The sequence below is a fragment of the Symphalangus syndactylus genome, chromosome 3 (genome assembly GCF_028878055.3).
Source record: "Symphalangus syndactylus isolate Jambi chromosome 3, NHGRI_mSymSyn1-v2.1_pri, whole genome shotgun sequence".
Classification (NCBI taxonomy): domain Eukaryota; kingdom Metazoa; phylum Chordata; class Mammalia; order Primates; family Hylobatidae; genus Symphalangus; species Symphalangus syndactylus.
In genome coordinates this window covers 33,321,975-33,347,586 of record NC_072425.2, presented here as the reverse complement: position 1 = coordinate 33,347,586, position 25,612 = coordinate 33,321,975, and the positions used below count along the sequence as shown (strand labels likewise).

General features: G+C 40.3%; 1 protein-coding gene across 1 annotated transcript; it reads left to right on the top strand.

Moving 5' to 3' along the window:
- The first annotated feature begins 1,380 nt into the window (after positions 1-1,380).
- On the top strand, positions 1,381-22,326 carry DNAJC25 (DnaJ heat shock protein family (Hsp40) member C25). Its single transcript, XM_055271503.2, has 4 exons — positions 1,381-1,856; positions 15,059-15,211; positions 17,416-17,886; positions 21,070-22,326. The coding sequence occupies exons 1-4, from the start codon at positions 1,521-1,523 to the stop codon at positions 21,190-21,192; spliced, it is 1,083 nt and encodes a 360-aa protein (XP_055127478.1). The 5' UTR covers positions 1,381-1,520; the 3' UTR covers positions 21,193-22,326.
- Positions 22,327-25,612: the final 3,286 nt, after the last annotated feature.

Sequence of the window (25,612 nt, the reverse complement as noted above, 5' to 3'; positions counted from 1 at the left end):
TCCCATGCAATATTTTGGACAAACTCATACTAAAAAATTATTATCTGAAATTCAAATGTAGGCCGGGCACGGTGGCTCACGCCCGTAATCCTAGCATTTTGGAAGGATCGCTTGATCTCAGGATTTTGGGACCAGCCTGGGCAACAAAACGATACCCTGTCTCTATAAAAAATAATAATAATAAAAATTAGCCAGGCATGGTGGTGGGTGCCTGTAGTCCCAGCTACTTGGGAGGCTGAGATGGGAGAATCACTTGAGCCCGGAAAGTTGAGGCTGCAGTGAGACATGATCGCGCCACTGCACTCCAGCCTAGGCGACAAAGCGAGACCCTGTGTCAAAAGAAAACAAAGACAAAAGCAACAAATGTAACTGAGCATCCTGTATTTTTTTCTGGCAACCCTACCCCCGGCAGACATTTGGCAATATCTAGAGATTTTTTTTTTTACTTCATAATGAAATATTCAATCACATAATACAGAGTCTGAGAAGAGATACAAAAATGAAATGTAGAAGTTTGATTTGTTTAAAAAAAAAATGAGAATCAGATACAGAGGGCTCCGCAGCGAGGCCACAGGTGAAGCAAACCCCTTCCGGCGTAAAGTTCTACCGGCGTAGAGTTATACTCTAGAACTGCACTAAGCAGAGCGAGCTCAGCTTCCCAGGCGCTTGGCTGCCTGGAGTGGGCTGAGATGAGAAATAGACACAGCCCAGCAGGTTGTCCCGGGAACGCATAGCCCAAGGTGGACGCACAGACCCGCGTACAGAGATTTTTGATTGTCAGGACAGGGGGTGGTGGCACTACCGGCATTTAGTGTGGAGAGACCAGAGATGCTGCTAAACATCTTACAACGCAAAGGGCAGCCCCTCCAAGGCAAAGAATTATCTGGTCTAAAATGTCAATAGTTTGGAGGCTGAGAAAAACTGAACTAGATGGGCTATGAACTTTCAGGGTCCCTACCTAGTACACAGGCAGCGCCTAGAATTGCTAAGTTCATCTTCCGTTTGGAAAGGCAGCATGGGGTTAGTGAGAGGAAGGCGTCCGGGGCTGGCGGCTGGCTTTAAAGGCCTATGTGCAGATCTTCTTGACGCTGATATAGGGATGCGAGAGAGCCAGGTAGGTTACCTATTGCAGCAGGTCAAGTGATGATGTCGAAAAGGATGCGTGTGCCGGGCACTGTGGAAGGTAAAGCGCTCCGCACACCCCGCCTAAGTGCGCCCAGGACAGAGCCATCCCCTGGGTCCTACCAAACACAAATCCTCCAGCTGCTGGGACCGGGAAGGTGTTCAGTGACACACCGAAAGCAGCCTAGTGGCTGAGGCGTCCTTCTCCCTACCAACGGGTTGCGAAGGAAGTAGTTGCTGTAGCCGCGCCCTGTGCGCCTGCGCGGAGGCGCCGGCTGCTGACGTGGAGCTGGAGCCAGGCGGGCCGAGCCGGGCGTGAGGCGGAGTGCTGCAAGACTCGCTGGGGTGGCAGAGCCGCTGGCGAGGCTGGGGTGGCAGAGCCGCCAGCGAGGCTGGGGATGGGGGCGCCGCTGCTCTCTCCCGGCCGGGGAGCCGGGGCTGCCGGCCGGCGCTGGTGGATGCTGCTGGCGCCCCTTCTGCTGGCGCTGCTGATGGTGAGGCCCGCGGGGGCCCTGGTGGAGGGGCTCTACTGCGGCACGCGGGACTGCTACGAGGTGCTGGGCGTGAGCCGCTCGGCGGGCAAGGCGGAGATCGCGCGGGCCTACCGCCAGCTGGCACGGCGCTACCACCCCGACCGCTACCGGCCCCAGCCCGGCGACGAGGGCCCCGGGCGGACGCCGCAGAGCGCCGAGGAAGCTTTCCTGCTGGTGGCAACCGCCTACGAGACACTCAAGGTGAGGCCTGCGGGCGCGGAGGAGCTTCGAAGACCGGCCGCGGGAAGCCCACGGCTCCTTCCGACCCCGGTTCGCGGAGCGTGGGCCTCTGTGACCCCGAAACTGAGCACAGCCACCACCGCGACCTTTAAGATACTCAGGTTTCCCACGTGGCCCTGTGAAAGAGCCGAGTCGGCCCCCTGGGGCCTCGGCTGGCCTCCTTGCCCTCTTCCTTTTTGTGACATGGTTATGCAAAACTTTGGGCATCTTACGATTTCGTGAAAATATTTTAATAACGTGCATTTCACATTCGAAAAGCAGGGTGATCATTATTAGTAGGATCTGGGATAGCCCACAACAGGGAGAGTCTCGAATATCAAGTGACAACTGTGATCGCATCAGTTTGATATGACAGAAATTTGGTTTCTGGAAATAGTGTTAATGGTGACGCTTAGTTTGGGTTTAAGGAACTAAGAAAACACTGAAAAGAACAATGAACAACCAGTCAAAAGGCTGGATGTGACTCTGCTGTGACACCCCTGTATGACGTTGGATAGTGATTTATTATGTTGGAATAGCTGTTTCTTCATATGCAAAATTAAGGCCATGATACCTCCTCTCAGGGTTATTATGGGGATTAAATGATAAGTGTGCGAACCGCCCCCCTTTCCATAGGACCCATAGATAGGTGCTTAATGACTTGGGTACAAAACTGAGAATTTCTAGTAGGAAATATTTTGTGAATATGCGTTTGTATTTCATTTGACAGGTTTTATTGAGTCTTGTGGGGATGAGAGATTTAGCCCGATGCTGTTTTCTTCTACTACTGCAAAAAATCAAACCATCTAGGACATCACGAAGTATAAATCGTACTTGATGGTGGTATTACTGCTTGAAGGGCCCCATCATACTAATGCGTCAGCGATTGTAGTTGTAAAGTATTTCTTTCTAGCCTTTTTTTTCCCCGAGGTAAAATTTACCATGTTGCTAGGTAGCCTGCTTTTAATGATTGTACTTTGAGTGGATATAATTTAACCTTGGATTGTTTCTCCAGATTGTTTTTCCAGAGCTGAAAATAGTCAAGGAGCCAACAACTTTATTCATGCCTTCCAGAGCAGTTTGGATAATTTGGAGTCATAAAATGAGTGGTGGAGGGGCGGGCCCTGAACTAGGTAAACTAGGTAAATTGAACTAGGTAAAATTTAATTTACCTAGTTCATTAAATTCTCACTAGCGTTAGTGAGATTGTAATTTTTATTGGCAGTTAACTGAAGGATGGCTGGGGAACTGGGAAAGTGCTGAGGCCCCAAAGGGCTTTGTTGCCGATTATGTAAAGAGTGATGGAAAAAAGACTCCAGAAAAGATAGGAAAGAACTCTCCATCCAAGGCACTTCAGCATATGAAGCTCCAACCTCTGTTCTTTGTAGTCAGCCAGAAGCCCTGCTGGTACATAAGGGACCCCCGGACCACTGCGTGAAATCATAATGGGATTTACTAGGGATAGTAAAATTGATAGGATTAGGGAGGTTAATCATGTTAATTTGTTTCAGGCGCGAGATAGTAATAGGCTTGTGGTGCTTGAATTTAGGTTGAGCGTCAGGAATGCAGTAGTTGTTAGGATGATATAGATAATTAGGTTAAAGATAGTGATATTTGGATGGTATATTAGTTATCCCATTATGATTTCACACACTGCTTTATAAACTAAGACCAGCAATAGTATTTAGTGTGTTTGACTTTTGGGTATTTAGGGAGTTTATGGACTTTGGAAGTTAAACAAGTGGACGCTTACCCTCTGTGTCAACCCATCTTCTGGAAGATGGAGAACTTCCAGAAGAGAGGGCAGCAGAAACACTGCCAGCTGTTGCCTTCTGCTGTGCCTTGTAGGAGTGGAGATGAGTAGGTCTGGCATGAGAATGGTGAGCATGTTGGTAAGAACTTTGAAAACAAGTGCCATGATTAGAGGGTAGAAATAGTGATGGTAGAGATTCCTGCTGGGAGGGCCACCAGGAGAGACTGATCAGACCTCCCACCCCGGGACTGATCTGATGAATCTATATGATTGCCTCTAAAGGTTTCTACCCCTAAAGTTTACCACTCATTGTCAGTTAATGAAAAGCTAGATAAAATAAGTGATCCACTCAAGATCAAGGAACGTTTAGGCAGTTAAAGACCAGTATGTCTGGAGTAAGTAACACTTGTACTCTTGGCTCTGACGGGTTTGTGATAGCTACAAATATCTTGGAACAGGGGAGTAGAAGTGGAGTTGTACTGATGGAGGAGGGAATGAGGGGAGTGTTCTGTAGCTCCCCCAGAGCGCCCACTGTGTTACTGTGGAAATTATCTGTGAGACAAAAGGGATGTCTGGAGATATTTTGGACCCTGGAAAATCAGACCCAGCAGAACTCTTTGAAAACTTGCATTTTAAATTTATAGAGATGAACATGTATTCATCTTCCAAGTGGAGCACCTCCAAGAACTATTTACCTCATTGAAGATGCTCTCTCTTGGAATAAGGATGAGGACTTTGACTTGCTGTGTGTGGGAGCAATTATTACAGGGTGGTCTGCTTTAATTTCTGTCTGGAGAATTGTGAGGAAGTTGCCAAAGAATATGTTTTCTGGGTAATGCAAGGTTTTAATGAACTGAGGTCATCCAATTTGGAGGGCTTCAGCCTTCCATATTATCCATTGAGGCAATGGAGATGTAATGGCTGTTTTGTTTGGATTGTGTCCTCCGGCTGTAAAAAGGGTTTGTGCCGGGCGTGGTGGCTCACGCTTGTAATCCCAGCACTTTGGGAGGCCGAGGCGGGCGGATCATGAGGTCAGGAGATCGAGACCACGGTGAAACCCCGTCTCTACTAAAAGTACAAAAAAATTAGCCGGGCCTGGTGGCGGGCGCCTGTAGTCCCAGCTACTCGGAGAGGCTGAGGCAGGAGAATGGCGTGAACCCGTGAGGCGGAGCTTGCAGTGAGCCGAGATCGCGCCACTGCACTCCAGCCTGGGTGAGAGAGCAAGACTCTGTCTCAAAAAAATAAATAAATAAATAATAAATAAATAAATAAAAAGGGTTTGTGAAGGGTAAAAGGTCCAGGTGGCGTTTGCTAAGAGCAGGTCAGATAGAATAGTGGGAGAAGTTGAGTTCCAGTGGCTCTGGAATGAAAACGGGATGCAGAAGCCTATCTCTGAAGGTTGATAATAAATACATCAACAAAATGGAAACTGTAATTATGTAAAACATCAGTGGATTTATGATTCTGAGGTGGTTTTGTTCAAATAAATGCCCTTTTGAGGGGGTTTTGTTGTTTTTTTTTTAGATGGTGGTTGTTAAAAAATAAGACTTAAATACAGTTGATAAGACAAGAAGATGTGACATTTGGTCATCAATATTTTAGCAAAAAGATTTTACCTGTGCATGGAGAAATGGAGGAAAACCAAAAAAAAGAAGTGTGGGTAATAATGGAAGGCAAAGGCACTGGCCTCATGCTTTCACCAAGTCATGCTTAGTTCAAATTCCCAAATAAATTACAGTTCCAGATCTCAGCAAAACTTCAAACCATTATGATTTCACACACTGCTTTATAAACTAAGATCATGCAGTAGTATTTAGTGTGTTTGACTTTTGGGGATTTAGGGAGTTTATGAACTTTGGAAGTTAAACAAGTGGACACTTACCCTCTGTGTCAACGCTGGATCTCATGAGGTAGAATAATCTGGTCCCACTTACATGTTTTTAAAGTGGCTATAGCACTTATCACACTGCATTGTAAGTACTGAGTAGGTCTGTCTTTCCTACTAAACCATGCTCCTCATTTTTTTTGTGCGTATATCCATAGCACCTAGCACAGTGTCTGGCACATCAGAGCATTAATATTATAAAAACTCTTATCTGGAGACATTCAGATAGAATGGAAATGGAAAGTGGATTTCTGGCATTTTGACATTGGTGTGTGCAACGCCGTTTGCCATTTCACTCAAATTAATTGCAGTTTTAAAGAGTGGTATAGACAAGTAAATTGGACGGTTATGAGTGAAAAATTCCTGCATGAGAGAAAAATTGCACTTCTACTTTTAATGTTCTAAGGGTTTTTAAGTGAGAACAATAATTTTCGAATGTAGATAAAAATTGGATAATACATGAAATATGAGAAATGGCACAGAAATAAGCAGATGAGAGAACAACTTGAAAGGATGCACTTAGAAAAACTATGATTGGTAAAAAATGCAAAAGTGTAGAATTTGATGGCATTTTGCAGGATCACAAGAAAAGAGCCTAGAAAAGGTCTTGGGAATATTTCTGGCATGAAGGTGAAGGCTATTTGATAAGTTGAAAGGATGTGTAGAGAGGGCATTCTACTCCAGGCTTGTCTTGGAAGGGAAGCATTACAACAACACTTCAGTTTCCTTTTATCAGTCTGATGTGGCAGGGCTTTAGCACTTAGGAAGAATTTAGCAAAAAACGATTCTGAACTCCCTGCCCTGTACATTTCTGTTTATTGTTCATTCCTTATATTCTCTTACTCAGCCCCTTCTTTAACTGGCACTGACATAGGCGCTTGGAGGAGACCATAACAAAGGAAAAGACAGTTTCTGACTTAGTTGTTAATAACAAGGGAGACAGATACTTATTGTTCAGTTATTATTTAAGTTATATAATACAAGTCTGTGCAGATTATATTGCTGTGCTGAGAGGAAGTGATTATGTCTTCTTGGATTAGAGAAGAATGTACCCTTTGAGTTGATCAGGAACAAAGTCACCAAGGTTGATGGTGAAAGGACATTTCCGGTAGAAGGGAAACTTGATCAACAGAAAAATAGAGTCATGAGTGTGCAGGGCTTGTTCCAGGAATGAGATGTAGTTTCATGAGGTATTATAGTAATGAGCATTTTCTCCACCAAGGATCAGTTTTAGCATATTTGTCCCAGGGACTCAGTTTTGGGGAGAAAATAAACTGCATGTATTACTATTCTTTTTCAACATTACCCAGATTGTATTTAATCAGTCATTCATAGTAATTGAATAATCATAAAAATATTTTAAAATTATGTAAATTGCTTTCTTTTTTGAGACAGGGTCTCACTGTGTCACCCAGGCTGGTCTTGAAATCCTATGCTCAAGCAGTCTTCCTGCCTCAGTCTCCCAAATAGCTGCGATTACTGGCACATGCACTGAACCCTAAAATTATATAAATTTCTATTATAGGTGTGATGCTGATAAACAACCAAATTAAGTTAATTTATAGTCCACAGATGGCATATAGTTTTCATTTCATATGCCAACCCCGATTGGTCATGATTACCTGGAACAAAACTCTTACCTTTTAAGAGTTCTGAGACCTTTTCTGGGGTTAGTGAGAAAGAGTAACATATTTGCTAGTAATGTTTCCCATGGCCCTGGAAAAAGGATGTGGTAGCGTATGTACTACATTTACTATTTCTGCTGTGAACCCGTAAATGTTAGTGTTTACTGGTTCCTTAATTTCAGCGGTTACTCCCTACTTATGGCCAAGGGTGATTATATACTAGCTGTATTTGATCCTGGTGCCATGACTGGCTGACATGATGTAATCAACAACCAATCAGAGTTCTTAATCAACTTGAAAACTACTGACTTGACATAATACTAGCCAGAAACGGAGTACTAGACATCTTAATTTAGCTTGTACAGATTTGTCGTAGGTAAATGGAACATTTTGAGATATTCACAAGAGCGCAAAGACCGTTACTGTTTTTCATAGACTTTAGGGGATCTGCTATTTCTAGGTTGGGAGGCTGCCAAGGTGCCATGGGAGGGAGAATGTTGCAGGATACTGGAACGTAGTTTGGGATCAGATGATGAAGGACCCCTTAAGTTGTGTTCAGGAATCGGAACTTTATGTATTGAATAGTTACCAGAAGTTTTAAAGTGGAGAAATGACAATCTTATGTTTGTTTTAGGAAGAAAACTCTGGGAGCAATTTTGAGAATGGTTCGGGGAGGGCAAAAAGGTATTCTTGACGGAACTCATTTTACTTACACTGTCTTCTTCTGGAATCCCTCTTCTGTCATTCTTCTTCTGGAATCTTCTTCTGTCATTCCTCTTTGGCAACTTGAAAATCTCCTACTTGGTTCATTTCCCATTCCTTTCGCTTCATTTTGCTTCTTTTAAAACTACACTCACATTTTTCCTTTCTTTGCTGTTCACTGTCTTTACTTTCTCATCTCCCTTTCATTCAAGCTGTCATAGACTGGCGTGTGCAGCAGCACATGTGTTGGAACTGTTCTTGTTAAGGTGAACAGTGACACTTTACTCACCAGATCTGATTAGATTGACTGCTCTTCATTTCTTCCTCCTCCTGGAACTTGTGTCATGTGATATTGTTGACCATTTCGTTCTTTAAGGTGTTCTTCCCTGACTTCCTTGATGTAATCTTTGTCTGTTTCTCCTGTCCTCGCCATTTCTTTTCAGTCTTTATCGTTTTTTCTACTACCTACCCCTTAAGCATTGCTGTTGAGTTCTCTTTTGTGTACTCTTTTATTTTCTAAGCTCTTCCTCGTGAAACTCAACCGTATCCTTGACCTAAGCCACTGCTTTTAAGCTGACAGCTCTAAAACCTGCATGTTCTCCAGGCTCATATTTTCAGCTGCCTCTCCTCTGTAGCACAGGTACCCGCAATTAAACATGTCTGAAATCTTATCTTTGTGAAAGCATAAACTGCAAAAGAAGATATAATTATGACTCTCACAAACACGGAATGAACATGTGTCAGAGATTTAATTTAACATATTTAATCAATGAGAGAACCAGTAAGATACTAAAACTAGTTGAAAGAGAAAAAGTGCCAACATTTTTAATCAGATAGGGAATGCTGAAATGCCTATAAAACTGGAAAATACCTACCAAGCAATAATGTGTTGCATTCCGCAGACATAATTTGTCTTTCTGTGAATAGGAGTCATTTGCATTATTTCCAGTTTTCTACGAGTTACTTCTGTCTCTAGAGTTAAAATAGGTTAATCAAAGACAAAGGTGCACTCCTCTGAAGGAATAGATAATCCTTGAGGCTCCAGAAATTGAAAGGATATCTAGTAATTTTTTTCTTCCTAGTTCAAAATCTTCCACAATTTTTCCTTGCATCTTCTCCAAACTTGCTGTTTTTTTCCTGTATTCATTATCTTAGTGAGTAACGTTGTCTACGTAGTAACTCTAATTAAAAACTCTGGTATCATGTTCAACATCTCCTTTGATTCTTGTGTACCCCTTTACTTACCAAGTCCTATTCTTTTTCTTAGCTGCTAAAATCTGTTTCTCCCTCATTCTACTTTTTGCAATACTGCCAGAATTGTCTTTCAGAAATATATACTTCTACACAATGCTATTGTTCTCATACTTGGAAACATTTTTGTTTTTGAATAGCACAGATGATAACATCCTAACTCTTTGGTGCAGCATACAAGATCCTCAACAGTTCTTATCCAAACTTGCCTTCCTAGCTATATTTACTACTCCTTTCTTCCTAAATTTCCCCAATGCTCAAGCTTCCCTGAATCCATGATATTTTTTGATACTTTTATACCCTTAACACTTGCTGTTTCCTTTGCCTGGAACAAGTTTCATTATACCTTACTTGTTTCTGAGATCTAGCCCCCATTTCCCTTCTGCTGTGAATCCCATTGCTAGTGTTTTTAGACAGAGTCAGCCCCTTGTTCCTTAGCGCACTCAGTTGTGCTTTTCTTGCTTGCTAGATTCTTCTTCTAGATGGAGGGTTCTTGAGGCCACGGCCTTGTCTTTTTATTCTCTTTTTGTGCTCAATACAAGGCCTAATGCCCTGCATCATCATTTTTGAAATGAAGACAACTGAGGTTTTTAAAAGTTCAAGTGACTAAGTAGATGCTGATAGTATTAACTGATACACAGAGAGATAGATTGTTTTTGTTTTGTTTTGTTTTGTTTTTTCTTTGTTTTTTTTTGTTTGTTTGTTTTGAGACAGAGTCTTGCTTTGTCGCCCAGGCTGGAGTGCAGTGGCGCTACCTCAGCTCACTGCAAGCTCCGCCTCCTGGGTTCATGCCATTCTTCTGCCTCAGCCTCCCGAGTAGCTGGGACTACAGGTGCCCGCCACCATGCCGGCTAATTTTTTGTATATTTAGTAGAGACGGGGTTTCACCATGGTCTCGATCTTCTGACCTCGTGATCCGTCCGCCTCGGCCTCCCAAAGTGCTGGGATTACAGGCGTGAGCCACCGCGCCCAGCCAGTAAGATTGGTTTTGAGCATGTTGAGTTTGAGATATTTATGTTGCATTTAGAAAATGTTCAGGACATAGTTGAGAATAGGAGGAGGCAAGAAAAACAGTTACAAGCATTACTAGTATGTAGGTAATATTCCAAATCATGGAAGTTTTTGAGACTATGTGCAGAATGAGAAGAGAAGATAGAGAAGAAGATAAGTTGCACTAGTGACTAGTGGGCAGGAAACAAGAAAAAAAAATGAAATGGGTAGCAGTTAATTTTCTCCCTCTTTCATAGGATATAATGGCCTGGAAAAAAATTTAGATCAGAGGTTGTTTTTTTTTTGAAGGATCATTTGTGCATATGTGTGTATGAGTGTGTGTGTATGGATTTAAAAAAAAATAAGATTAATATATATTGAGTGAATACAGTAATACATTTTCATATATCATTGATTCCTGACCTTCACCACCCCAAAAATGGTTTTTATACTCTGTAATAGAAAGTTTTAAATGTAAAACTAGCTGCAGTATCAAATTATTGCAATTTATGTACTGAGATCAAACAATTCATGATTTCCTTCAAGGGCAGGAACATAATATATTTTTGCCTCTGGGGAGGGGGGATGACCCTTTAAGAGAAGGAAGGATTCAGTGCTTTCTTTGCTTGTGGGTTTCCTCTTGTTCACTTTTGATCTAGATATTGGTGGTTATGTTCCAGTCCTCCTGCATATGCCCAAGAGGATTGGGAGTGGAATGGACACCAGCAGAAGCACTACAGTTATTCCTGTAGAGATTAGAAACAAGGAGCTTATTGCCCTGTTTGTCAAGGCTCAGGACAGACAGGAGGAAGAAACAAGTATAAAGGTTTTGGTTTTGGAAAGAAGTTGGAATCTCCAGACCCTGGGACCTTAAGATCCACAAAATTGCTGAAAGAAAAAGTACTACCTTATTGAAAGGTAAGATATTAAACTGTTTTAAGGTTTAAGCTGTGTTAGCCACAGTAGCATATTTTCATAAACTATGAATTTAAGCAGTCACTTCTGCCAAACTGAAGTTTTTATGACATCGCCACCCATCCAGCCTTGCTGGTGAGATGGAGACCTGTGTAGTGGAGAGATGCATATTGCAAGGAAAAACCTTCACAAAAGTTCACTCGTTTTTGAAATAATGTTTACTGAGTGCCAGGCACTGTAATAGGCCTTGGAGTTACCCTACCTACTTTCCAGAAATTCTCGTTCTAAGAAAAGAAAAAACTGATGATTACAATGTGATAAGTGCTATAATAAATAGGTACCAAGTGTAATAAGAATGATCTAACTGTCTGGGGCAGTAATGTTTACATTCTAAAGGATTAATAGGACTCATGAGGTTCAAATTAGAGAGAAATATACGTTTGAAGACATAGGTATGAAAAGGAACATTGTGTTGGAATAACACACCAAATTCCAGAAATTGCTGTCTGAATGTTTGCTATGGGTAAAATAGGGGAAACTGATAAGGGCTGTTGCTAGGTAGGTAAGTTTGGACCAGTTGTGAAGGCCTGGTGGCATGCAAAGGAAATTTTAACTTTGGCCGTGGGAAAGCATTGGAGATTAAAAAAAAAAAAAATTGTGCGGCTACCTTAGTTCAAGATTAGTATGAAAAAAATAAGAATGTATCTTAGCTTTCTACTTGAGTCCCAGAAAGATGGTCCTTCTTATTATGTCTTTTCTTTGCTAATATTCTTGGTATCCTCTCGTTCTTACTAGGTTGATTCTAAACTTTGTAGGTTACTAAAGAGCAGAATTTTGACTTAGGCTGTTGAGAACTCCTAAGTTTTACCAATTCATGCTGCCCTTGATTCTAAAGTGTATGCATGCCTCACTGATCATCTTCAGTATGCATGAAAACTGATCACTTTCTTCATTTTGGAGAGAAAGCTTTAAGCCCTAGAATGGAGATAAAATAAATTGAATAAATGCTGTAACAAGGAAGTGGTCAACTTTTTAGTCTAATCATGACCAAAACAGGGTCATAAATTTGTGGTGACCCTAAAGAAAAGAAAACCATCCAAAGAGAAGTCAGACTTGACCCTGAGATGTCTTGCAGGAATTTGGTAGTTTGAGGATTCCATTAGGGGACCTTGAACAGATTGCACAGGCTCTGCTTGCAGTAGAGAGGCCAGACACAAGGTATAAATTTTGGAGTTGCTTGTGTTGGAGCATTAGTTGACCATTGTGTTAAAGGAGTTCAGGACTTGGTAAAGTCGATAATCTAGAAACCAGTGAGAAAATAGTGACCCTGGTGAAACATCTGAGTGAAACGTTTGAAGAGGGATAATATCTACGTTCTGTAGAACAGAGATAAGAGAACAAAAAGAGAAGAAAGTCATTGGACACATGATGTCCACTTATCGGATTTCAACGACACTCCAAGACCTTACTCCATATACTTCAACCAGGAGGAGTGCAGACAGCTGGGGCAAAGGGCTGCACAGAGACAATGAGGCTCATAGGAGTCTGATCTCAGCGTGGCATTTCATTTAAAAGCTACATGTAATCTAGTTGTAGCACGAAGAATTGTACTTGAAGAAATACATTTCAAAAGGCATCTGTCATCGTTGGGATGCCGAGTTAAAGTCAAGGATTTAAGGTGCCAAAACAGGGCATTTCTATAAAATTAGCCCAAAAAGCAGAGGGAGAATGGGAAAATTCTCAGATGATTTCTTGAGGTACTCAAAAGGAGACACATGAAGAGACACAGGGTTTAGTGTTCAGGGCTGTCTGTGTGACCCTTATATAGGTTTACCCTTTCTAGGTTAGAAGCTCTGGAATAGGATGATGACTTAAAGGAGGAGTCACTGATTGACAGTTGAGGCATATAGCAGCTGCCACAAGAAAATCCTTTTTGACCGAAGAGAACATACAAGGAGTGAATCTGAAAATAATACTAGCTTGAGCTCACACCTCCTTGTATAACTGAGAATTTTCATATTGGCCCTCCATATAAATAAATTCATATCTAATTAAGCTAGCTACTAGTTTACATCATTTCATATACTGGTGAGAGGTAAGAAATTTTTTGAATGTAATGAATATAGGAGAACTTACTGAGAATGATCGCACACAAATTCAAAAATTTTTTTTTTTTTTGGAAACAGAGTCTCGCTCTGTCGCCCAGGCTGGAGTGCAGTGGTACAATCTCGGCTCACTGCAACCTCCACCTCCCAAGTTCAACTGATTCTCTTGCCTCAGCCTCCCAAGTAGCTGGGATTATAAGCACAAGCTACCACGACTGGCTAATTTTTGTATTTTCAGTAGAAATGGGATTTTGCCATGTTGGCCAGGCTGGTCTCCAACTCCTGACCTCAAATTAGCTGCCTGCCTTGGCCTTCCAAAGTGCTGGGATTACAGGAGTGAGCGCCTGTGCCTGGCCCAAAATTCTTAATAGAAAATACATAATGATTTTAATGGATACAAGGAAAATTTTGTCATTAGCAAATTTCTTACTTTAAATCTAAAAAACTACATGTTGGAGGACTCAGAAGGTGATCCTGAACAGACCCCAGAGAATCTGTCTGCAGTAGCAAGGCACTAAGTTTAGGTTTTGAAATGCCTTTAGCTAGGAATCTACAACTTAATAAATGTTGAATAATTCATTCCTCTAAGATAAAAAAAAGACTTTTTTTTTTTGGAGACAGGGTCTTGCTGTCTTGCCCAGACTGGAGTGTGATGGCATGATCACATAAGTGATTTCCCACCTGGGGAACATCCTGGGAAGCTGGGACTATAGGCACATACCACCATGCCCTGTGCAAATACAATTTTTTTTATTTTTTATAAAGACGAGGTCTCACTATGCTGCCCAGGCTGATCTCAAACTCCTGGGCTGAAGCAATCCTCCCGCCTTGGCCTTCCAAAGAGCTGGGATTACAGGCATGAGTCACCACACCTGGCAAAACAGACTTTTGTTTTTGTAATGGTTTTTATTATACTCATGTATAGAGATTAAAGAATTTGTTTTGATTTTATAATAGTTTTTATCTTTAATTTTTTTGGAAATGGGGCAAGTTGGAAAATGTAATAGGTTTCCTGTGAGATAAAGAGCAAATCGTAACCTGGTTTAGTAACTCTGCAACCTGCATAGCTCAGTACAACATTGCATTTATCCCTGTTAGAAATTGATTAGAATCAGAGAATATATTTTTTTAAATGTTTTATCTGTGAACATACAGAGCAGCATTTTGGAATGCTATAATTCTTTCAAGGAGTTTGTATCAGTAAGAAAGATTTATATGTTACCTCATTTGTGACCTGGGCTGGACAACATATTATAGTGATGAAGTACTACATGTTTGTAACATGTTTTTGTATAATGTTTGTTATTTGATATTCACAACAACCATGTCAAAATAGTACAGCAGGGATTGTTAGCTCTTTCTGTGAATGAAGAAGGAGGAGGCTCAGAGAGGCTAAATATTTTACCTAAGGTCACAAAGCTAGACTTTGACCGTTGGGCTGCATGAGTGTCTCAGTGTTTCTTTGGGATGGGCATAATTCAGTTTTGTAGGCACAGGCTGGCTTCACCTACTTTTTGCTGTCCTAATCATTGCTTTTAGCAGAAAACTATCTATACAAGGCTGGGACGTGATTGTGAATATATACAAGAAATAAGCATTTTTAAAAAAAATAAACAGTTAAGAGTAGTTGTGAACAGGCTTTTATTAGCACCAAGCATCAGCTAAAATTTTAGGCTGAATGGTTAATTGTTATTAAAGTGTTTTTATTTTTCCAGGAGGACTAACAATACTCAAGAACTTAGAGAAATATTTTTGTTATGCTTTTATATCTAACATTGAAGTTCTGGAAATTTACATGGCTTTGAAGAGCAATGGGCAATTTCTTGATTGTGACAATTTCAGTATTTTTACTCAGATTAACCTTACATAATTATAAAATTCTATATGTGATTTAACATTATAAACTAAGGCCATTTAATGGACTGTCCTATGAAGTTGGATATCTTGTCATTTTACAGGATGAAGAAACACGAAAAGATTATGATTACATGCTGGATCATCCAGAAGAGTACTACAGCCATTACTACCACTACTATAGCAGGCGCTTGGCCCCTAAGGTGGATGTTAGAGTCGTGATTTTGGTCAGCGTGTGTGCTATTTCGGTGTTTCAGGTATGTATCAGTGGATATTTTTATCTATATTTATGTGCATTGAGTGCACATTGCCTAGTGCTAGTCATTAAAACCTAACTGCAAGTATCTTCTTGTAAAATTTTACTTCTAGTTGAGATCTGTTTTATTCATTGGCAGTATTGGAATCTTTGTCAGTGGCAAATCTAAGAAATTGTTGAAGAATGTCATTATTACTACAAAACAACCCCTAAAAAATCCAGACCCTTTTTCATTGTTCCCTCTGGAGTATTTTCTACATAATAGCCAGAGTGAATGTCAGCTAATTCATATCATTTACCTTTGTAGGACTTTTCAGTGACTTCCCATTAAACTTGGGAGAAATCTGAATTCCTTAATCTGGCCTAACAAGTCCTGGCTCCAGTCACCAAATGCCAGTAGTGCTTGCCATCATTATTGTAACAACCAGAAATGTCCCACGCATTTCTGTGTGCCCCTTTAAGGGTGCTTCTGCTCAGGTTGAAAACCACTGAAATAGATTAAAAGAGGCATAGGAACTTTTTGTTTTTGTTTTTGTTTTTGTATTGAGACAGTCTCGCTCTGTTGCCAGGCTGGAGTGCAGTGGCACGATCTCGGCTCACTGCAGCCTCCGCCTCCTGGATTCAAGCGATTTCCCTGCCTCAGCCTCCTGAGTAGCTGGGACTACAGGCGTGCACCACCACACCTGGCTAGCTTTTTGTATTTTAGTAGAGACGGGGTTTCACCATGTTGGCCAGGATGGTCTTGAACTCCTGACCTCGTGATCCTCCTGCCTCGGCTTCCAAAAGTGCTGGAATTACAGGTGTGAGCCACTGTGCCCGGCCAGGAGCTTTTTATGTTGTAAAGTATCACAAAAATTTAACTTCTGCCTGAAATAAGTTTTCCCTGTTATTAAACTAGCCATGCCTATCACATGCTCCTTTAGAGGAAATGAACAAGTCAAATGACTAGAATGAAGCAATCTGCTTGTTTGAAAATTACTTCTCCAGTTACATTCCCAGAAACGACATGATATTCAGTGTTTTTTTTTTTAGAGATGGAGTCTCACTCTGTCACCCAGACTGGAGTGCAGTGGAGTGATCATGACTCACTGTAGGCTCGACTTCTTGGGCTCAGGCGATCCTCCCACCTCAGCCTCCTGCATAGCTGGGACTACAGGCATGTGCCACCACACCTGGCTAATTTTTGTATTTTTTTTTTTTTGGTAGAGACACAGTTTTGCCATGTTGCCCAGGCTGGTCTCGAGCTCCTGGGCTCAAGCAATCCACTCACTGCAGCCTCTCAAAGTGCTGGAATTACAGGCATGAGCCCCTGCACTTGGCCGACATTCAATTTTTATGAATAAAAACTATATTGGAAACTAAGGTGGTATATTTAAAATGTGTCAGCATTTGTAGAAGGATTTACCCTTTCAAAGGAGAGAGCAGGGATAATTTTACTTTTTTGTTTTAAACAATGTAATACTGTAGTAATTTTTTAAAAAATATTCTTAATAGATTGCTACTGTTGCAGGGTATTATTTGTATATCTGCTATATTCATTCAGTTAATCAGGAGCTGAAATTTATGGAGGTACTAGGTGAGGAGCAGGGCATTTTCTGACAAATGCTTTATGGTTGAATACATTTATGAAGTAAGTTAATGTTTTCCTGTCCAAATAGGTAGAGTTCAACCATATTTGAGTCTGTCATCAGAATAGGAGGAGTGCCACTGTGATATATGCAGATGGCTTAGGAAAAGAGATGAGAATGAATATAGTTGCCTGAGTCTATACCCAATGAGTTTTTGAAACAAATTCCTCACCAGCTAGATTTTGCCATTTAACTCTCTGGTAAGTAGGTTGCTGTTTAAAAAAAAAAAAAAAGAAAAAAATTTTTTTAAAGTGATCTAGGGAAGAGCCAAATGGTAAAGATATGAACCACAGGTGTGGTATGATACATTGATTAGCCTTTGACCTTGGGTCCCTGACTGCAGCAGTGATTTTTGGCTCAGCTCAGAGTTTACCTTACTTATCCAGACTTCAGATCCTGTGTACGCATGGGCTTCGTTCAGTTGTATCTTTTACTTACAAAGTAAGATCTTTGAGATCCCTATTTTTAATTGTAATGGTTTCTTGGGAGATGGTATTCACCAAAGACTCTATCATTCCTTTAATTTAGATGAATTTGGGTAAAAAAATGACTCATTGTTCTCTGTTAATTATTCTAGTTTTTCAGCTGGTGGAATAGCTACAATAAGGCAATCAGCTACCTAGCCACAGTGCCCAAGTACCGTATCCAAGCTACAGAGATTGCCAAGCAGCAGGGACTGCTCAAAAAAGCCAAAGAAAAAGGCAAAAACAAAAAGTCCAAAGAAGAAATTCGTGATGAGGAGGAGAACATCATAAAGAACATTATAAAAAGTAAAATAGATATAAAGGGGGGCTATCAGAAACCCCAAATCTGTGATCTTCTCCTGTTTCAAATTATCTTAGCTCCTTTTCACCTATGCTCATATATAGTTTGGTATTGCCGGTGGATCTATAATTTTAACATCAAAGGCAAAGAATATGGAGAGGAAGAGAGATTATACATTATACGTAAATCTATGAAGATGTCAAAGTCTCAATTTGATAGTCTAGAAGATCATCAGAAAGAAACTTTTCTTAAACGAGAGCTCTGGATCAAGGAGAATTATGAGGTGAGTAGTCACCCTGCTGTGATTTAAGTGTCATCTATCTGACCAAGTTAAAATCAGGTGTATTATAATGAGGGATCACAGAAGTGTGCCCACATTTCTGAAATCCTAGAGTTAAACAATTAGTAAAGATCTTACTTTTATTGAAAGTAGGACTCTATTTGGTAGTGAGACGGTGGGTTTTTAACCTGTAATTTCTCTTTTTAGAGGATGAACTTCAAATACTTTAATTGACAAATTCTGAAAACGTTTTAAGAATGTTAAACTGCACTGGAATGATATGCATGTTTGCAAGGGTGTTACAACAACTTTTGGGTAACTGCACTAAAATTTGGCCCTCCCCAAGTTTTCTTCCAATCCTGTAAACCTAGCCACAGAGACTAAAAAAAAAAAAAAAACAGGGAGTAAGAGGTGGAAATTTTGTTGAGATGACTTCATTTCAAAATAATTGAGCACAAGATCTTCTGCATAATAACTGACATCTATAGAAAGTTACTTTTGTTTTACTTTTAAATTAAATCGAATTACTGTAATGCCTCTAAACTTTTGGGCATTTTAATAAATGCTTTATGCTACAGTTGTCACCTACAAAAATTACTTTGAGGTGATCAGCTACATAGCCATCATGTTAAAGGGATTAGCAGTCTCATTGTCATAATGACACTGTTTTAGATTCAGGATAAAATTAATTGGCTATTATGTTAAATATAAGAATAGAGCACAGTGAAATGTTTTTGTTTTTTTTTCTTATTTTTATCATATAGTGTTGGGGTTTTGCCGTGTTGTCTAGGATGGTCTCAAACTTCTGAGCTCAAGCAATCTGCCCACCTTGGCCTCCTAGAGTGCTGGGATTACAGGCATCAGCCACTGCACCCAGCCAAAACCTGCTTAAGAAATCTGAGATACATTAGTTTTTTTAGTTTCATGGTCATTTCATTTTGTATGTGATGTCCTAAATAGATTTCACTGAAATTAAAGTTTGGGTCTGAATTATATTTATGTAAATTAACTACTGTGAATTGCCCGATGTTTTGCCAAGTATACCTGTTCATAAATAAAATAAAAATGTTATTTAGGGCCGGGTGTGGTGGCTCATGCTTGTAATCCCAGCACTTTGGGAGGCCGAGGCAGGTGGATCACTTGAGGTCAGGAGTTCAAGACCAGCCTGGCCAACATAGTGAAACCCTGTCTCAAAATACAAAAAAATTAGCTGGGCTTGGTGGTGCATGCATGTAATCCTAGCTACTCCTGAAGCTGAGGCAGGAGAATCACTTGAACCAGGGAGGCAGAGGTTGCAGTGAGCCAAGATTGTACCACTGCACTCTGGCCTGGGCAACAGAGTGAGACTCTATCTCAAAAAAAAAATAAAATGTTATTTAGTTACAGCATACCATTTAGCTCCTAAACTATTTGAAAAGCTTGTTCTTTTAAGTAGGTTAAAAGTTTAAAAGTTTTCTTTTTTAAGAAGGTAAAGCAGCTCAATCTGCAAAACTGTGTCTTTCTTAGGGTGCTATTGTGGGGTGAATTATATGTTATCGTAGGAAGTTGTCTTAGTCTTTACTTCCTAATATTTGGAAGTAAAATAATTTCTTTCCAAAATTTGATGTGGCTATGAAACTGGCTAAGACAGCTTGTTCATTTTGCTTTAGTTGACATGCATTAAAAGTTACAGAATTGCAGGCTGGGTGCGGTGGCTCATGCCTGTAATCCCAGCACTTTGGGAGGCCCAGGCAGGCAGATTTCTTGAGATCAGGAGTTCGAGACCAGCCTGGGAAACATGGTGAAACCCTATCTCTACCAAAAAAATACAAAAAATTAACTGGGCGTGGTGGTGTCTGTGGTCCTAGCTTCTCGGAGGTTACAGTGAGCCAAGATTGTGCCACTGTATTCCAGCCTGGATGACAGAGTGAGACCCCATCTCAAAAAAAAAAAAAAAAAGTTGCAGAAATGCAGATGTTCTATGTTCTCACAAGTTTTAACTCTGTGGTTTATTGAACCTTCTTTGGAAACTTTAATTTTAAAAAAATGAAAAATTCATAATTATCTTTAGATGAAAGGAGATGTAAGTTCAGTTTGGAGATAAACATGTATGTAAGGTCATTTTGTTCCTTGGTTAAGATCACCAAATCTGAAAGTCATCAGTTAAATTTACAAAGGACTATATTAAAAAAATAAAGTTTTGATTATTTAATATTAGACATTAGTTGTAGAGAGGAAATGTTAAGCCCTTTAAACTCGGTCGATTTTCATTGAGGAAAAGAATGTATTCCTAGGTTACAGAAATCAGTGACAAAAAATTACTAGTTCTAGGCAGGGCGCAGTGGCTCACGCCTGTAATCCCAACACTTTGGGAGGCCGAGGTAGGTGGATCACTTGAGGCCAGGAGTTCGAGACCAGCCTGGCCAACATGGTGAAACCCCATCTCTCCTAAAAAAAAAAAAATACAAAAAAATTAGCCAGGTGTGGTGGCATGCTCCTGTAGTCCCAGCGAGGGAGGCTGAGGCAGGAGAATTGCTTAAACCCAGGAGGCAGAGATTGCAGTGAGCTGAGATCACACCACTGCACTCCAGCCTAGGTAACCAAGAGAGATCCTGTCTCAAAAAAAAAAAAAAAAAAAAAAAAAAATTACTAGTTCTTTTTTTTTTTTAATTTGAGATGGAGTTTCACTCTTGTTGCCCAAGCTGGAGTGTAATGGCATGATCTCAGCTTATTGTAACCTCTGCCTCCCAGGTTCAAGCAGCTCTCCTGCCTCAGCCTCCCAAGTAGCTGGGATTATAGGCATGTGCCACCACGCCCGGCTAATTTTTTCTATTTTTTTTAGTAGAGACGGGGGTTTCACCATGTTGGCCAGGCTGGTTTTGAACTCCTGACCTCAGGTGATCCACCCACCTCAGCCTCCCAATGTGCTGGGATTACAGGCGTGAGCCGCCATGCCCGGCCACAAAATTACTAGTTCTTATACAGGTTGTTCTTTCATGTTTAACACTGAATGTTAAAATGGTTAATTGCAAATAAATAAATAAATAAAATGCTTAATTGTTTAGTATTTTTAGGTGAATGGTTATCAATACATTCACTGGAAACTTTTTACCTAACGTTATATTAGAAAAATGTAAATATGCCATAAAGCTAATGGCAAATGTTTCTCTTTGGATTGTGAAGTCATCTAGTTATTTATACTTACAGGTCTACAAGCAAGAACAAGAGGAAGAATTAAAGAAAAAGTTGGCAAATGACCCCAGATGGAAGAGATACAGGAGATGGATGAAGAATGAAGGGCCTGGGCGGTTAACATTTGTGGATGACTGAAGATTGATGGAGTGCTACTATGCCAAACCTTAATTGTGATATTATTTTCATAACTGAATTATTTTAGAAATCTATCAATTGACTGCTGCTCAGCAGTAAGTAAAATTCCTCAAGTATTTGATTAAACAGAATAATGTCGAAATTTAAACCTTCCCTTAAAACTTTATACATAAGACATTTATGATTGTTCAATTTTTATAATCTATTTGTGGATTTTGTTAAAAGATTTCACATGAAGATTTATTAGTTGCCATTTAAAATTTTTATATGTTTAGTTAAAAGATTTGACATGAAAATTTATTAGATACCATTTAAAAATTTTATGTGTTATGTGTTTATTCTTCGAGAATGTTTCCTTACTCTTTGTGATAGTGCTACATTCTTCTGCTTTCATAGCCTCTGTATTTTCACAAAACACCAAAAACAGCATTTAATTGTATTATCATGAGTGTTTTTCTGGACACAAACTTCTTCACTAGAATGACCTAACATGTCGTTTTCATTACAGTCATTATAGGATTGAAATACCTTCAAAATAACCTCTCTAGGAAAGTCTTCTGCTAGAATATCCCCCCTCTATTCATTATAATATTCTTTGTTTTTAAAGCCAGTCAAATATAATAGTCTTAATAAGATCAGAAACTCTCCAGGAGAGTGAGTCTACCCTCACGTCCTTGTAGGATGATCTTGATTATAGTCTCATTATAGGACTATAACTGTGTTCTCAACATTTCTCCAGAAAGGACCTTGTAAAAAAGTCTTTTATACCACAGTATTGGTTTTTTCCCCCTCTCTCTTCATTAAAAAAAAAAAAAAATAGCAAGGCAGAAATAGTGTATTGAAAAGTTGTTCATCTATTATGAAGTCCTTGAGTGGTGAAAAATCCATTGTACATGAGAACATTTCTATGCATTTAAACCAGAAACGAGATACATGGCTGTATGCTCTTCTATCAACCAATGAAATGTAAGTGTTTTTACATGTGTGGCAGTGCAAGTAAATAACACATTATTTGACTGAATCAGGCATGATACTGCACCAAAGTGTCGGTACATATTCACGGTAGTAAATCAGTACTGCTGTTAAAGGATTTATCCCATTGCTTCATATTAATAAAATGGTTACAATATATCACAAGTTTGTTGGTATGACATTTGAAGTGAAAAATTAAAATTGCTTTTATATAATTTTTAAAGATTAGTATAGCATGGTTGATATGCAGAATCTGTTTCTAGCTAAAGTAAGCTAGTTGTTTTGAGAGCTTAGCCCCAGTCAATGTGAGACAAAGCAGGAAGGCTCTTGCTAACGTAGACAAAGACCTGAGGCAAGGTAGTTAATCTGCGAGGACTTCAATTGGCTCAGTTATAAACTTGGGGAAGAGTCTGACCAGATTATCACTAGGGCCCTTTTGCAGCTCTAAAATTTTTTATATTTTTGTAAACTTTAGATGAAAGTGTTTTATGCATCCATTCTGTTGGACGAGTGTGGAGAAGGTACAGAGCTGAATTATTAGGTAGCTGTGTTTTAGACTTCAAATGCCCACCTCTTAGCTATAGACAAAATGCCTTTCAAAGATGCTGTGGTTGCCGGTAGAGTCAGCAATCTCTGTCCTGGTGAATGTATTATCATACAGTTAACACACAATGGTATTTACCGTCTAAAAACATAAGTACGTGGCATATATTATGAGGACCAAAAGAAATGTCAGTACTCGACTCTCAAAATTTTTGAATGCCTCTATTAACCTAGCCATGAAGTGTAAGAGGACTGGACATGTTAGCATTCATAAAGGTTGGCTGATGAAAACAGTTCATCGTTTGATATTCTTTTGCATATGTGCTAGATTACTGTATTTCTTCCTTTCTAGAAATGTTTCTGGAATTGTCCCCAGTAGCCTGCCCACTTGGTAATGTTTGGTCAGTCTTTTGGAATCACGGTCATTGCGTGTGTGTAGATGAATGGGCCCTCCTTAACAGAAGAACTGATTCTTCTCCCCTTCCCTCAACAGACGGACCTTATGCTTCAAAATCCTAGGGCGAAGGAAGAGCCGTTAGTTGTCACAAGTGTCAGTCAAGTCTTCTGGGTGTCCTTATTATCTGTACCCTGCCCATCCCTCACCAAAAACCCAAAGGCCTCTCCATTTTAGAAACATGTGGAGAAAAATCCTGGGTAGAGAACCCCACAACTCCACTAGTTGGAAAATTTTTCTCGAACTTCATTTTAGGGCTATTCCCATTGCCTTTTTGGTTGGTATTCAAGGGTTTATAGAGCATAGCTGTTCAATGCTATCTGTTCGTCATTGTGTTACAGTTGAGGTCTGCTAAAATTACCCTTCAGGTTATGTGCATAACAGATATTCTCATAACAGATTCCATGACTGACTCTTCATTGCCTTATTTATGAATTCTAAGTTCTACAAATCATAGGTTACAGTTTCATAACATATATTAGGTCTATTCTTAAATAGAACCATTGAGATACAGGATTTTTTAAATGTTAAATGAAAGAATGGTTCAGTTTAGAGAATTAACTAGTACTATTTATGTTTAGAAAATCATAATTCATTACTTTGCGGGGTTTTGTTTTTTGTTTTTTGTTTTTTGAGATGGTGTCTCGCTCTGCCACCCAGGCTGGAGTACATTGGTGTGATCTCGGCTCACTGCAACCTCTACCTCCCGGTTTCAAGTGATTCCCTGCTTCAGCCTCCCAAGTAGTTGGGATTACAGGTGCCCGCCACCATGGCTGGCTAATTTTTTGTATTTTTAGTAGGGACAGGTTTCACCATGTTGGCCAGGCTAGTCTTGAACTCCTGACCTCAGGTGATCCTCCCACCTCAGCCTCCCAAAGTGCTAGAATTACAGGCGTGAGCCACTGCGCCTGGCCTAGTAGTAAACTTTTTTTTTTTTTAATTGAGACGGAATCTCACTCTGTCACCAGGCTGGAGTGCAGTGGCACAATCTTGGCTCACTGCAACCTCTGCCTCCTGGGTTCAAGTGATTCTCCTGCCTCAGTCTCCCAAGTATTTGGGATTACAGGTGCCTGCCACCATGCCTGGCTAATTTTTTGTATTTTTAGTAGAGACAGGATTTCATCATATTGGCCAGGCTGGTCTCGAACTCCTGACCTCAGGTGATCTGCCCACCTCAGCCCCCCAAAGTGCTGGAAATACAGGCGTGAGCAACCGCACCTGGCCCAGTAGTAAACTTTTTTAGACGGAGTCTCACCCTGTCACCAGGCTGGAGTGCAGTGACAGAATCTCGGCTCACTGCAACCTCTGCCTCCTGGGTTCAAGTGATTCTCCTGCCTCAGCCTCCCGAGTAGCTGGGACTACAGGTGCCTGCCACCACGCCTGGCTAATTTTTTGTATTTTTAGTAGAGACAGGGTTTCACCATGTTGGCCAGGATGGTCTCGATCTTCTGACCTCGTGATCCACCCACCTCGGCCTCCCCAAGTGTTGGAATTACAGGCGTGAGCTAATGCACCTGGCCAGTAGTAAACTTTTAATACCCAAACCTTGGAGATACTTTTGAGTGGAGGCCAATTGCTAGGGTATCACTCAGCTAGTGTGAACCAGACTGCTGGCCACAAACTGAAAATAATGTGGAAATTAGAAGTGGCTTTTATTAGATAGTATAAATGGAATCTAGCTACTTTAAAACATTAAATCAAACCTGGTCTCTTTTGACTTAGAATTATACACTTGAAGCAAATAGATAAATGTTGGTATTGATACAAACTAGTGTATGGATGAATTATAATTAAATATTTATAAAATGTGATGTTAACATTTAAATATTGGCAAAGGCCAAATCTAGAACCTAATAACTAAATTAAATTTACTTCATAAATTATTTCAGTAGAAACCTACATAATTAGTTGTAAACTTTAGCCTCTTAATTCTTTTTTAATTGATATGTGATAGTTGTACATATTTCAGCTTTTTTTTTTTGGAGACAGCATCTCTTGCCCAGGCCGAGTGCAGTGGCTTGATCATGGCTCACTGCAGCCTTCACCTCCTAGGCCCACATGATCCTCCCACCTCAGCCTCCTGAGTAGCTGGGACTACAGGGGCTCATGCCACTATGGCTGGCTAATTTTTTGATTTTTTATTATTTTTTTAGTCGGGGTCTTACTATGTTGCTCAAGCTGATCTGGAACTCATGAGCTCAAGGGATCCTCCTTTCAAAGTGCTGGGATTAGAGACATGAGCTACAGGGCCTGGCCTTAGCTTCTTAATTCTTAAAGGATTTAGGATATCCTTGACAATTGTGTATGGAATGGATCATATGGTCTCAGATCAGTGTCACAGATTCCTCCTTCCTGGTTTCATTCAGGGGTGGAGAAACTTCTGTCATGTGACAGTCTCTCCTTTATAACCTCACGAAGCAGGACATAGTGGAATGACTCTGGCTTTATAAC

Excerpts from the sequence above, each read along its gene's own strand:
- DNAJC25 (XM_055271503.2), top strand. The coding sequence starts at position 1,521 with ATGGGGGCGCCGCTGCTCTCTCCCGGCCGGGGAGCCGGGGCTGCCGGC. Across the intron at positions 15,212-17,415 it reads GTGCTATTTCGGTGTTTCAG|TTTTTCAGCTGGTGGAATAG; the intron begins GTATGTATCAGT and ends TAATTATTCTAG. Across the intron at positions 17,887-21,069 it reads GGATCAAGGAGAATTATGAG|GTCTACAAGCAAGAACAAGA; the intron begins GTGAGTAGTCAC and ends TTATACTTACAG.